The sequence below is a fragment of the Babylonia areolata genome, chromosome 15, assembly GCF_041734735.1.
Source record: "Babylonia areolata isolate BAREFJ2019XMU chromosome 15, ASM4173473v1, whole genome shotgun sequence".
Taxonomy (NCBI): Eukaryota; Metazoa; Mollusca; class Gastropoda; order Neogastropoda; family Buccinidae; genus Babylonia; species Babylonia areolata.
The window spans coordinates 23,056,205-23,069,774 of NC_134890.1; the positions used below are offsets into that span (position 1 = coordinate 23,056,205).

Consider the following 13,570-nt stretch of genomic DNA (forward strand, 5'->3'; position numbering starts at 1 on the left):
GTGGTGGTAGTGTTTGTTGTTGTTGTTGGTGGTGGTGGTGGTGGTACTGTTTGTTGGTGGTGGTGGTAGTGTTTGTTGTTGTTGTTGGTGGTGGTGGTAGTGTTTGTTGTTTTTGTTGTTGGTGGTGGTAGTGTTTGTTGTTGTTGGTGGTGGTGGTGGTAGTGTTTGTTGTTGTTGTTGGTGGTGGTGGTGGTGGTAGTGTTTGTTGTTGTTGTTGTTGGTGGTGGTGGTGGTAGTGTTTGTTGTTGTTGTTGGTGGTGGTGGTAGTGTTTGTTGTTGTTGGTGGTGGTGGTGGTAGTGTTTGTTGTAGTTGTTGGTGGTGGTGGTAGTGTTTGTTGTTGTTGTTGTTGATGGTGGTGGTGGTAGTGTTTGTTGTTGTTGTTGGTGGTGGTGGTAGTGTTTGTTGTTGTTGTTGGTGGTGGTGGTAGTGTTTGTTGTAGTTGTTGGTGGTGGTGGTGGTTGTGGTGGTGGTAGTGGTAGTGTTTGTTGTTGTCGTTGGTGGTGGTGGTGGTGGTGGTGGTAGTGTTTGTTGTTGTTGTTGGTGGTGGTGGTGGTAGTGGTAGTGTTTGTTGTTGTTTGTGGTGGTGGTGGTAGTGTTTGTTGTTGTTGGTTGTTGTGGTGGTAGTGTTTGTTGTTGTTGTTGTTTGTAGTGGTGGTGGTGGTGGTAGTGTTTGGTGGTGTTGTTGTTGTTGTTGGTGGTGGTGGTAGTGGTAGTGTTTGTTGTTGTTGCTGGTGGTGGTGGTAGTGGTGGTAAGTTTGTTGTTTTTGCTAGTGGTGGTGTTTTTGTTGTTGTTGTTGTTGTTGTTGTTGGCTGTGTTTGTGTATTTGCTGCTATTGGTGGTAGTGGTGTTTTTGTTGTTATTATTGTCATTGTTTCTGGTCATGTTGATGACGATGATAATGATAATTATAATCATCATCACCATCATCATCATGACCAGAAAAGATGCTACAAAGCACCTCTGAAGTATTTCCGGGGAATACAGGTTGCTGTCTCCTCTCTCTCTCTCTCTCTCTGTGTGTGTGTGTGTGTGTGTGTGTGTGTGTGTGTGTGGCCTCACACCGATCTTAATGGACAGCATCCTTTTGGATTTATGTTCCTGAGACAAGTGACAGAACGAAGCTAGATTATGTATGCTCAGCTGTATACGGGAACGGTGTCTGTTGGGTAGGGGATAGGGGGTGGAGGTTGAAATGAAGTGTGTGAGAAGAATAACTAATAATGATAATGACAACGATAATGGTAATGGTAACAACAACAGTCACAGTTATAATAATAATAAAATGATGATAATAATAATAATAAAGATGAACAGCAATAACGATAACAATATGATAAAGATAATAATGAACAGTAATAACGATAACAGTATGATAATAATAATAATGATAATGATAATGATAAATATAATAGTAATGATAATGATGATAAGAGGAAGAAGAAGAAGAAGATCATCATCAACATCATCATCATCGTTATTACCATTTTTATTATCATTATCATGATTAATGATAATTTATTTTTTTTAAAAAGAAGACAAGTTTTAAATGGTTGTCGATGCTTGTGTGCAGGGAGAGGTTGGTGGACAGGGACCTCAGGGACCTCCCGGCCCTAATGGATTCCAGGTGAGGAGGACACACCGAACCATCTCTTTCAGCTTCCATCTTCACATTTCAATCAGGGGCACTTCTCTTCCTTCCTACATTTCCCCCTTTTTTTTAATTCTCTCTCCTGATTGAACTTCGTTCATGTTTTATATTTATTTGCTTATTTATCATCATTGTTGTCTTATTTATTTATTTATTTATTTATTTTATAATTATTATTATTATTATTATTATTATTATTACCTTTTTATATTATAATTATTATTTATTTATTTATATAAGCTTATCTATTATTTATTCACCTTTTTTTTTTCCTCAAGGCCTGACAAAGCGCATTGGGTTACACTGCTGGTCAGGCATCTGCTTGGCAGATGTGGTGTAGCGTATATGGATTTGTCCGAACGCAGTGACGCCTCCTTGAGCTACTGAAACTGAAACTGTTTTTCCAACGTCTTGCTTTTCGAATATATCTTATTTACTTGTTTTGAAACTGCTGGAATCCCTCATTTGTACAGTGAGTATTATAGCTTAGCTTTTGTTAAATGAATGGCTACTACGTGACATGCTTAATAAACTTATTATTTTGGTTTTCTAATGTCTGTTCCGGCACCTCTTATTTCTGTCATTCCTGTTCCAAGGCCTCTGCTTTTGTTATCCATGTTAGAGAGTCTTTTGTTTTCCTGTTCCATGACCCTCTAATATTTCTGTTTAGTTTCAGAGACTTTATTTCTCTTATCATCCCAGTTCCAGTGCCTTTACCGCTTTTCCCCCCATCTCAGGGCCTTTACTTTTCTTATCCCTGCTCCGGGGCATTCGCTTCTTCTATGCCCGCCCCAGGGCCCTTGCTTTTGTTATTCCCTGTTCCAGGGCCCTTACTTTTGTTATCCTTAGTCCAGGGCCCTTAACTTTTGTTGTCCTCATTCCAGGGCGCACCAGGTCTGCCCGGCCCTGTCGGTGAGAGTGGACGAGATGGGGAGCCTGGCATCGCTGGTGAGCAAGGCCCTACCGGACCCAACGGTTACCCTGTGAGTAGTACTCTGGTCCCCAACAGTCTTTTGTTCATTATTTTGTTTGTCAGTTTATTCATAATATGCTTATGAATTTGAATATTAAATTCATTTTCCGTGTATTCATGTTAAAATATCCAACTTTTATTTGATTGAGAAGCAAAGCTAAGACTAAAACGCATGCAATTTTGAAGTAGTTGTAACCCTGTGAGCAGTGCAGGGTTGCTCATAAATGATAACACTGATCACTTTGTAAGTTTTTGGTTAAACCGCTAGAATAAGACATTTGTTCATTTCTTTTGCTCATTTCTTATTGGACAATTCTAAACTGAAAAACGTATGTGATTAAGCTTCGCACTTCCAGGAACTGTTTTGCTGGGGTCGTTTTTGCTTTTGTGATCACTTTGTTAATTGCGTCAACATGGATAGTCACGTTCATTGATTTCGTTGCTCACCTGAATGACTGACCTGAATGGAGAGATGGGTTGACTGTCTGGCAGGCTGGCTACTGGACTGATTATGATAATTAGTTTGATTGGCTGATTTATGGAATGGTACTATTGGTGATTTTTTTCTCGGTTAATTATATAATTTGAAGAAAGATTGACTGACTGACCGAACGAATGACGGGTATCTGACGAAACTGACGAACTGCCTGACCAGTGAATTACTGATCAACAGACTGATGAATCACCGTTTGTGGGGTGGGATAAGAGGGTGGGTTGGATGCCTGCTGACTGTGGTGGTCGCCATGTGTGCAGGGAGAGCGCGGGTTCCCAGGAGGAAGGGGAGAGGCGGGACCGGCTGGTGAGGCTGGTCCTCCTGGTTCTGGTGGTCCTCCAGGTCCTGATGGTCCTCGGGTGTGTGGTCCTTCTCATTTCTAATGTTTTAGCTCTGTGTGTGTGTGTGTGTGTGTGTGTGTGTGTGTGTGTGTGTGTGTGTGTGTTTGTGTGTTGTTGTTGTTGTTGTTGTTGTTCATAAATGAACAATATCCTTGGAAAGACGTTGTTTTTGTTATCTTGCGGACGTACGTACCTCCATCCGTAGGTGGGACCGTGTGTGCATGTGTGGGTGTGGGTGTGGGTGTGGCATGTTTGCATGTGTACATGTCAGTTTGTGTGTGTGTGTGTGTGTGTGTGTGTGTGTGTGTGTGTGTGTGTGTGTGTGTGCGTGTGTGTGTGTGTGTGAAAATGATTTCAGTGGTATTGATATCAATGATGTCTCCTATGTAACAGGGAATTCCCGGAGAAGCTGGAATACAAGGAGAAGACGGATCCTCCGGCCCTCTTGTAAGAATTGTTTGAAATGATTCTGCTCTGTTCTGTCCATTCTCGTCCTTCCTTCCTTCCTTCCTTCCTTCCTTCCTCTGTAACTGTTTTGTGCTCTCGTCTGGTTTGTTTAGACCTCCTTGATTAAGGTCTTCCTCAGAGATATTTTGGGAGGATACAAGGTTCTTTCAAGGAACTGAAGGAGACAGGAAAACAAAAAAGATGCAATGCGCTGTTAATAATTATTGCAGAATGGACAGGGAAATCTTATTTACAGAGACCCAAGCTTTGATACACACAGTCGATACACTACCTAGAGGAATGGGGTAAACAGTTCTTCCGTGCGGCTCTTTACAGAGTCAAGTGGGGAATGATAAAGAAGATGACAAAGATGACGAAGAAGTAGAAAAAGATATAGTGTTTTTTTTTTCTGATGAAGAAGAAGCGGAAGATAACTGAGGTGGGTTTTTTTTTTCTCCTCAATATCTGTTCTGTGCAGTATCATGTTTCCACTCAGCTGGATTCAGTTTATCTGGAATTTAACTATCACATATTTTCCCTCGTTTTCTTTCCTTAGCTCTGCCATGTTTCCTTCTTTTCTTCTTCGTTTTCTTATAATAGTCTGTTCTGTTTTGGTTTGGTGTCGTGTAGACTAGAGCTTAGCTGGACCGATGTACTTTATGGTATGTAGCCTACTCTACCGCATGTGGTGCAGCATTTCTTTAATTCTTGTCTGCTCAGATCTTGTGCGGGTCAGTTGTGACTCCCTACATTTGAAATAAAACTGTTCATTGCAAGCTGTTTGCAAGGAACCATCCGAAATTATGAATCATCCAGTTATGTTTGAACAGAGTACGATTACCTACCCATCCCTCCAAAGAAAAAAAACCAACAACCCCTCCTCCCCCCCCAAAAAAAAACAACAAACAAACACCCCCCCCCCCCCCCCACCCCCACCCCCCCAAAAAAAAACCCAAAAAACCTGTGAAATGAATTGATACTCGAAGGGATAGGGCGGGAGTCATCATGGTACTTTGATTTTATGATAATAATAGTATTAGTAGCTGTGAATGGTAGTGGCAGTAGTACAGAAAAAAAAACCCAAAAAAACCCCGATGATGGTGATGATGACAATAATAACAATAATGATGATGATAATATTCCTAATAATGATAATGATAATAATACTGATGATGATAATATTGCTGATAATAATGATGATAATAATACTGATGATGATAATATTGTTAACAACAGTAATGATAGTAAGGATGGCGATAATATTGTTAATGATAATAATGATAACAATACTGTTGATGATAATATTGTTAATAATAACAATGATAATGATACTGATGATAATTATATTATTAACAATAACAATGATAATAATAATGGTGGTGATAATATTGCTAATGATAATAATGATATTATTGCTAATAATAATAATAATAATGATAATATCGCTAATATGATCATGATGAAGATAATATTGCTGATAATAATTATGATAATGATGAAGATGATGATAATATTATTGGTATTAACAATGAAAGTTAATAATGATAATAATGATGATAATAATAATAATGATGATGATAATGATAATAATGATGATAATAATAATAATAATAATAATAATAATAATAATGATAATATCATGATGATATTGATAATAATGATAATAACTGTTGATGACGTTTCAGGGCCCACCAGGTGAACGCGGTCCACCAGGCCCCAGCGGAGAACGAGGACAAGCTGTACGTTGATCTTATTTATTTTTTTATTTTTTTATTTATTGAGACATATTGCTGTAGCACATATTCTTGAAGCTCTATGCGCTTCACAATAGCACTAAAACATTGATTCAAACATCCCCACACAAACATATACATATAATTTGAAATATTTGTAAGCGAGAACAATTAAAGAGATCATGTCTTTGAATAAATCAAGAAATGTATCAGATTAAAAAAAAAATTAAAAAAGAAGCTAAAACGAAATAATGATAACAAAAATGTAAACAATTAAAAAACGCACAAAAGCATGCATGCACATACATGCATACATACATACATCTATACAAAACACACACGCACACGCGCGCGCGCACATCAGAGAGAGAGTGTGTGTGTGTGTATTTGTGGGTGAGGGGTGGGATGGGGGTGGGATTCAACCTGTTCCGTTGGTCTAATGTTGAATGCCAGTAAGCACACTAACAAGATTTAGTTTGTCCATTATACAAAACTGAACACGAAGATGAGTTGCTTTGCATTTGTTTTTGTATTTTCCAGCGCTGACTAAATTTGATAGCACGATATATTCCATCCAAATTTTACAGGTATCCTAATCAAATACGCTTTAGCTTACTTACGGTTTCTTGTAAAGAGAGGATTCTAAAGAATGTTTCTTTTTTTTCTCAGAAAACAAAGCATTGAAGTTAAGATCAATCATGACTTCGTGATTTACTCTAAATCATTATAATATATTATTCAAATGCATTGTCGCACACCGCTTACCCCGTTCGTGAGGGGCAGTGGCCATATTCATAATATGAATAAACCATCCATCTATCCTTCCATCCATCTAGGGTGATGCAGGTTCTCCCGGTCCCGATGGTAACATAGGACGTCGCGGTGCTCGTGGAGACCCAGGTCCCCCAGGAGGAGAGGGTGTCGCCGGGCTGCCGGCTCCCAAGGGTCAGCCCGGAGACGCTGGCTACCCTGGCAGGAACGGTCCATCTGGCGCCATCGGCATCCGAGGAGAGGTTGGCCCTGAGGGCGAGATGGGCGCTCCAGGATTCCCTGTAAGCCATTATTTTGTCTCTGTTTTTTTTTGTGTTTTTTTTTGTTTTTTTTTTAATTTACCTATTTTGTTTTTGATAGGGGATGTTGTTGGGATAGGGGTATGTATACAAGTAATCCCCTTCCTTGGACAATGCCCGAATGGCCAAAACATTAAAAGTGTTAACATCCCCTCGACAATGACCGAAATGTTCTGGTCATCAAAAGTGTTCCCTCTCCTGGACAATGTGATGGTTGTGTGTGTGTGTGTGTGTGTGTGTGTGTGTGTGTGTGTGTGTGTGTGTGTGTGTGTGTGTGTGTTAAAAAGAGATATAGCATATTCGTGTACACATCTGTTTTGTTTTTTTGTTTTTTGTTTTTTTTCTGTTTGTTCATTTCAAACAGTGTACATAACAAAAATGTTTAATCGTTTCTTTATTCCAGTTTCTTTTCTTTTAATTTTTTTTCGTTTGTTTATATCAAAGAGTATATATGACAACCAAGATGTAATGAAAATGAAAAAAGAAATAAAATAAAATAAAGAAATGGTTGTCTGTGTTTTCAAGGGTCAAGCAGGAGCTCCAGGTATGAAGGGAGCCACTGGGCCAGCTGGAACCAAGGTATGTCATCATCGGTATACAACAACAACAACAATAATGATAATAATAATAATAACAATAATAATAATAATAATAATAATGATAATTAGTTCTTATGTTTATATGCACATATATACGCGTCCAAAAGTTCTACTATATCTGTGTTTGTATAAGATTTTCGGTTTATGTTTGTACCTTTCTTTATGTACTGTCCTCCCCCCCCACCACCCCACCCAATTATTCCTCATGACCCCGGTACAATTGGTGCAATTGGTGATAAAAACATGTTCTGTTCTATTGTATTCTAATTCTTTGATTTATAAAGGGCCTTTCCATGCAAGGAATGCTCAGTTGCGCTGTATAATGTAAAAAAAACAACAACAACCAAACAAACAACAACAAAACAACAACAGTTAAAGCATGCATTTAAACACACACGCACACACACGCACGCACACACACACACACACACACACACACACACACACACACACACACACACACACACACACACATATATATATATATATATATATATATATATATATATATATATATATATATATATCACATGCATAGCCCTGTACAGACAGCCAACCAAAAGACTCAAACACTCGTTCACATTCATTCACACATACAATCATCACAGACGACACAGATCTCAGCCTACATACCATACATCACAGTACCAAATCAATGCAAATATGATTTTGATATCACAATGCTTAAATCCCCAGACATATGAATTGAGTCTAACATCACGTTTGTCGTTTATTTATTTATAGTCTGTTCATCTAAGATGATGATATTAGACCACCCCTAACATAACAATACATTAAAAAAAAACAAAAAACGCCATAACACTCAAAACCATTCACAATATCAAAATACATAAGCACCATACAACAGACCTCTAAACCCAGACCTACTGGTGATTGCAGACATCTAGTGAAAATATTCATTCCCATATTTGTATCATTGGCATTGTAGACATGTAGTGGAAGTACATATATTCCCTTATTTGGATCACTGGTATTACAGACATCTAGTGAAAGTATTCATTCCCATATTTTGGATCACTGGTATTGCAGACATCTAGTGAAAATGTTCATTCCCATATTTTGGATCATTGGCATTGCAGACATCTAGTTTAAGTATTCATTCCCATATTTTGGATTACTGGTATTACAGATTTCTAGTGAAAATATTTATTCCGATATTTGGATCACTGGTATTGCAGACATCTAGTGAAAATATTCATTCCCATATTTTGGATCACTGGTATTGCAGACATCTAGTGAAAATATTCATTCCCATATTTTGGATAACTGGTGTTCCAAACATCTAGTGAAAATATTCATTCCCATATCTGGATCACTGGCATTGCAGACATGTAGTGAAAGTATACATTCCCTTATTTGGATCTTTTCATTCTAGAAAGGTAGGAGAGGTGGGGAAGAAAAAAAAAAAAGAACAATGTTTTGAGATGTTGTTGCCATGCATTGTGTATGCATGTATGTATGCCCACACCATCGTCCCCCGCTTTTTGTTGTTGTTGTTGTTGTTGTTTGTTTGTTTGTTTTGTTACTGGACTAGTTTCTAGATTTTCTTTACGAGGGTAGGAAGAGAACAGACCAATAAGTACTGTTTCCAATTCCCTCAATTGAAAAAGAAATGTGATCGATTGCGATTTCGATTTCAATTTCGATTTCGATCTCTGTGTGTGTGTGTGTGTGTGTGTGTGTGTGTGTGTGTGAATAGAATAGAATAGAATAGATTTTATTGTCATGAAACCTAAAGATTTATAAGACACAAGTGCAAAGGTGAATAAATGAATGAATAAATACACAGTTAATTAATCAATTAACGTACCAAATTTGAACAGCATTCATAAACGAATTTTCATAATCTTGTTTGAGCGAGGGAGGGAGGTAGGGAGAGAGAGGGGGGGAGAGAGAGACTGACTGGGAATTTTTCCTATGTTATTCGAATTTTGAATATCTTTTAAAAATTGTTCCCTGAAGGCTTTATCTGCAATGCAATGATCAAGAAGATGTATTTTGTCATCCAGTATGTTACACTTGCTACACAATCTGTCTTCCTGTGGAACATTTATGTGTGTGTGTGTGTGTGTGTGTGTGTGTGTGTGTGTGTGTGTGTGTGTGTGTGTGTGTGTGTGTGTGTGTGTGTGCAGGGTGAGACTGGCGCCAGCGGTGCGCCCGGAATGCAAGGTCGTCCTGGACCAGCTGTAAGTATTGTATCCTGTTCGCATGTGTTCGCGTAATGTAGCCTCTGTGTGTGTGTGTGTGTGTGTGTGTGTGTGTGTGTGTGTGTGTGTGTAAATGTGTAAATATATATATATATATATATATATATATATATATGTGTGTGTGTGTGTGTGTGTGTGTGTGTGTGTGTGTGTGTGTGTGTGTGTGTGTGAATTCATATCTGTTTATCAACATTATCATTATTAGTATTGATATTATTATTTTCTCTTCCTAATATCTTGTTTTATTTATCTACCTATTTAAATGTTTGTTTTGTGTTTTTATTTATGCATCAATTAATTTCTTTATTTTCTCATCTTATTTCTTTATTTACTCATCCATTTACATATCTCATTTTATGAGACGGTGGTATATAGGCATACATATTAGCAATAGTATTCTTATTTGTTATCATTACTATTTTCTTGTTTCCTGTTTTTTCTTCAGGACGGGATAGGCAGGGATGCTAGCACTAGCTGTGTTGTTGGGTGACTGCTGTTTGACAGTAGAAATGTATTCAGAATTTGCTGGGACGGGCGCAATAGCTGAGTGGTTAAAGCGTTGGGCTTTTAATTTGAGGGTCCCGGGTTCGAATCGCGGTAACAGTGCCTGGTGAGTAAAGAGTGAAGATTTTCCGATCTCCCAGGTCAACATATGTGCAGACCTGCTTTTGCCTTAACCCCTTTCGTGTGTGTATGCAAGCAGAAGATCAAATTCGCGCGTTAAAGATCCTGTAATTCATGTCTTGATTCTTGAGTAGAACCTTCTTTGCAAGGAGGGATAACAAAAAATTTTTGGCTCTTAAGTCATATTTCCTAAACCCATGGACTTTTTTTTTTAAAGAATAGAACGTTCTTTCCAAGGAGGGGTAAAAATTTTTAAAAAGTCTTGGTTCTTGAGTAGAACCTTCTTTCCAAGGAGAGGTATAAAAAAAAAAAAAAGTCTTGTTTCTTGAGTCATGTTTCCTGAACCCAGAGATTGCTTTTAAAGAATAGAACCTTCTGTGCAAGGCGTCATATTTGTTGAACCCAGGGAGTGCTTTTAAATGAATAGAACCTTCCATGCAAGGAGTCATGTTTGCTGATTCTCAGGGCCAGCCCGGCATGAACGGACGTCGTGGATCACCAGGTGACCGTGGAGTGCAGGGTGTTCCTGGAGAGGCTGGATCTGATGGACGTGGCGGACCTCAGGGTCCCACAGGATCTGCCGGACCACCTGGACCCACTGGGCCCATGGGACAACCCGGAACCAAGGTAAATGCAAGGCCGGCAATCGTCATCCGAAAACGGAGTATGGCTGCTTTTATGGCGGGGTAAAAACGGTCATGCATGTAAAAGCCCATGGTGGGAGTTGCAGCCCACTAACGGAAAAGAAGAAGTCATTGTGATAATGTTGATGGTGATGATATTGATGATAATGATAACAGTAATGACGACGGTAATGATTATAACAGTACTGATGATGATAATAATGATGATGATAAAAAGAAGAATATTAATAATAATGATAATAATAATAATAATAATAATAATAAAGATTAGATGATTTTTCGTCTGCAGATTCATATAATTTTGTCTTTTAGCCTGAGTACACTCATAACATTTTAGAACATTGCCAGTCATTAAAATATTTTTGTCTGCAAATTCACAGAAATTTGTCTTTTGGCTCGAGCACACATTAACATTAAGCATTTAAAGCACAATATCGTTTGGAACATGACCTTTCATTACAAAGCGCATCACAATAACTTCAGTAATAATAAAATCACTGCGGATTAGATAATTAAACCACATGCCACTGACACTGAAATACACTACAGGCTAACATGAAGTAGGCTATTTGTAACGCCGAAGTTTGTGCGGAAACGAATCAAAGTGGTTCTGATACCACCAGTAAACTGGCATTGATGCACAAGTTCAAATGTATATAAGCATGTTAGTAGAAGGCTAGGAAAAACAATAAACTTGAGAGAGAGAGAGAGAGAGAGAGAGAGAGAGAGAGGAAACGAAACGAAACGAAACGAATTTTTTTTTATTTCACGAGGGTAGTGGAGTAACCACAGCTGCTTTTTTTTTTTTTACATCCAGCCCTCAACAGAGAGAGAGAGAGAGAGAGAGAGAGAGAGAGACGGGGGTGGGGCCGGGGAGGGGTATGGGGGAGATTTCAAAGTGCTGCATGTATACATGAAGAAAGCAGTGACATCGATGTTGGCTGGTCACAGGGATCCATGGGAGAGAACGGCAGGCAAGGCAGACCAGGCATGAAGGGATCCTCTGGAACTCCTGGCACCTCTGGCAACCAGGGACTGCCCGGCGAAGATGGCAACGCTGTGAGTTGATGGATGTCTGTGTGTGTGTGTGTGTGTGTGTGTGCGTGTTTGTGTGTGTGTGTGTGTGTGTGTGTGTGTGTGTTGGAGCGGAGTGGTGGTTTTTGTTGTTGTTTTTCATCTGCAGTTACTTGAATAACCCATCCACCTGTCATTATTTCCAATCACTGATAATATGATAAGGGAAATATGTCCATACTGAAAAGAAGGAGTTCGAGACAAAGTTTTCTTTGCTTTGAAAAAAAAAAATGCTCTGACCTCGTTGATTTAAGGATTCGTAGAATAAATGTTTCGTGTTGTGCGAAATATGTTGTTCCTGTATACTCGGTTATTATAAAAAAAAAAAACCTAAAAAAAATGTATGTATACAAAAATGATACATACAAGAACAAGAAGGAACGATGAATAAATACTGGGAATAAAATTCCATTAATAATCATTCTCGAGTCATGACAAGTTTTATGTCAACCATGCGGCTGAACCTTTGATAGTTTCATTCACACGTACCAACATTGTACTTTGTGCTTTTCTCACTTCAGCACCGAATGTGAAAATATGGTGTATGTGTGTCAGTATTGTGATCGAATTTCTTTTACTTGGGTGATAACCTTATTTCAAATTGATATTATTTTTTTTTCTCTCCCCCTCTCACTCTCTCTCTCTCTCTCTCGCTCTCTATCAATCTATCTCTCCCTCTCTATTTCTCTCCCCCTCTCTCTCTTTCCCTCTCTATTTCTCCCTCCCCCCTCTCTCTCTTCCTACCTCCCACCCTCCCTCTCCCTCTCTCTGTCGTCGCTTCTTAAAAAAAAAAAAAAAAAAAAAAAAAAAAAATCCCCGTGCTCCCTTTTTCACCAGGGACCCGAAGGTCCCCCCGGACCTCCCGGCCCTCAAGGACTGCGTGGAGAGAACGGCATTCCCGGTGTCCCTGGAGAAACAGGCCCCCAGGGCTCTGTGGGTCTTGCCGGGCGTCGTGGTCCCTCTGGACGTCCTGGCAATGACGGATTCCCTGGACCTCAGGGAGAGGCCGGGCCCCCTGGACCTCCTGGTGCCCGCGGATCCCCTGGTGGCCCCGTGAGTGACCCACCTTTGGTTTGATACGTAGAATAGTACTACTGCTACTGCTACAACTACAACTGATGATAATGATAATGATGATGATATAATTACCAATATTACTACTACCACTAATGACGTTGATAATGATGACTATTAGTACTATTACTACTGCTACGACTACTACTGATGATAGTGATGATACTACTACTACTACTACTACTACGTGCGTGTGTGTGTGCATGTATGTTTGCTTGTGTGTGTGTGTGTGTGTGTGTGTGTGTGTGTGTGTGTGTGTGTGTGTGTGTGTGTGTGTGTGTGTGCTTGATCGACTTTGTTCATGTGTGTTCGTGTATGCACGTGCGCTTTTGCTACACTCCTCCTCGTCTTCATCATCATCTTGACCATCGCAATTTTCAAAGGAGGCAAGCAGGCTACATACCTGCATATTACGGGTCACCCACACACTCTCTCAACCAACTCATCACCACCTTTGTTTCTTCTTTCCCTCCACACACAACCAACTCATCACCACCTCTTATTTCTTCTTTCCCTCCACACACAACCAACTCATCACCACCTCGTGTTTCTTATTTCCCTCCACACACAACCAATTCATCACAACCCTTGTTTCTCTCCCTCCACACACACACACACAC

The 13,570-nt window shown here is 39.3% G+C and overlaps 1 protein-coding gene across 1 annotated transcript in view; it reads left to right on the plus strand.

Annotated features, from left to right (window-relative positions):
* LOC143290498 (uncharacterized) overlaps window positions 1–13,570 on the plus strand; it is a 61,861-nt gene that overhangs the window by 33,412 nt on the left and 14,879 nt on the right. Inside the window, exons 22-32 of the mRNA XM_076599995.1 lie at window positions 1,573–1,626; window positions 2,535–2,633; window positions 3,377–3,475; window positions 3,851–3,904; window positions 5,590–5,643; window positions 6,474–6,689; window positions 7,233–7,286; window positions 9,460–9,513; window positions 10,624–10,785; window positions 11,754–11,861; window positions 12,714–12,929. Coding sequence (XP_076456110.1) covers window positions 1,573–1,626; window positions 2,535–2,633; window positions 3,377–3,475; window positions 3,851–3,904; window positions 5,590–5,643; window positions 6,474–6,689; window positions 7,233–7,286; window positions 9,460–9,513; window positions 10,624–10,785; window positions 11,754–11,861; window positions 12,714–12,929 — 1,170 coding nt within the window. The remainder of the gene's footprint in view (window positions 1–1,572; window positions 1,627–2,534; window positions 2,634–3,376; window positions 3,476–3,850; window positions 3,905–5,589; window positions 5,644–6,473; window positions 6,690–7,232; window positions 7,287–9,459; window positions 9,514–10,623; window positions 10,786–11,753; window positions 11,862–12,713; window positions 12,930–13,570) is intronic.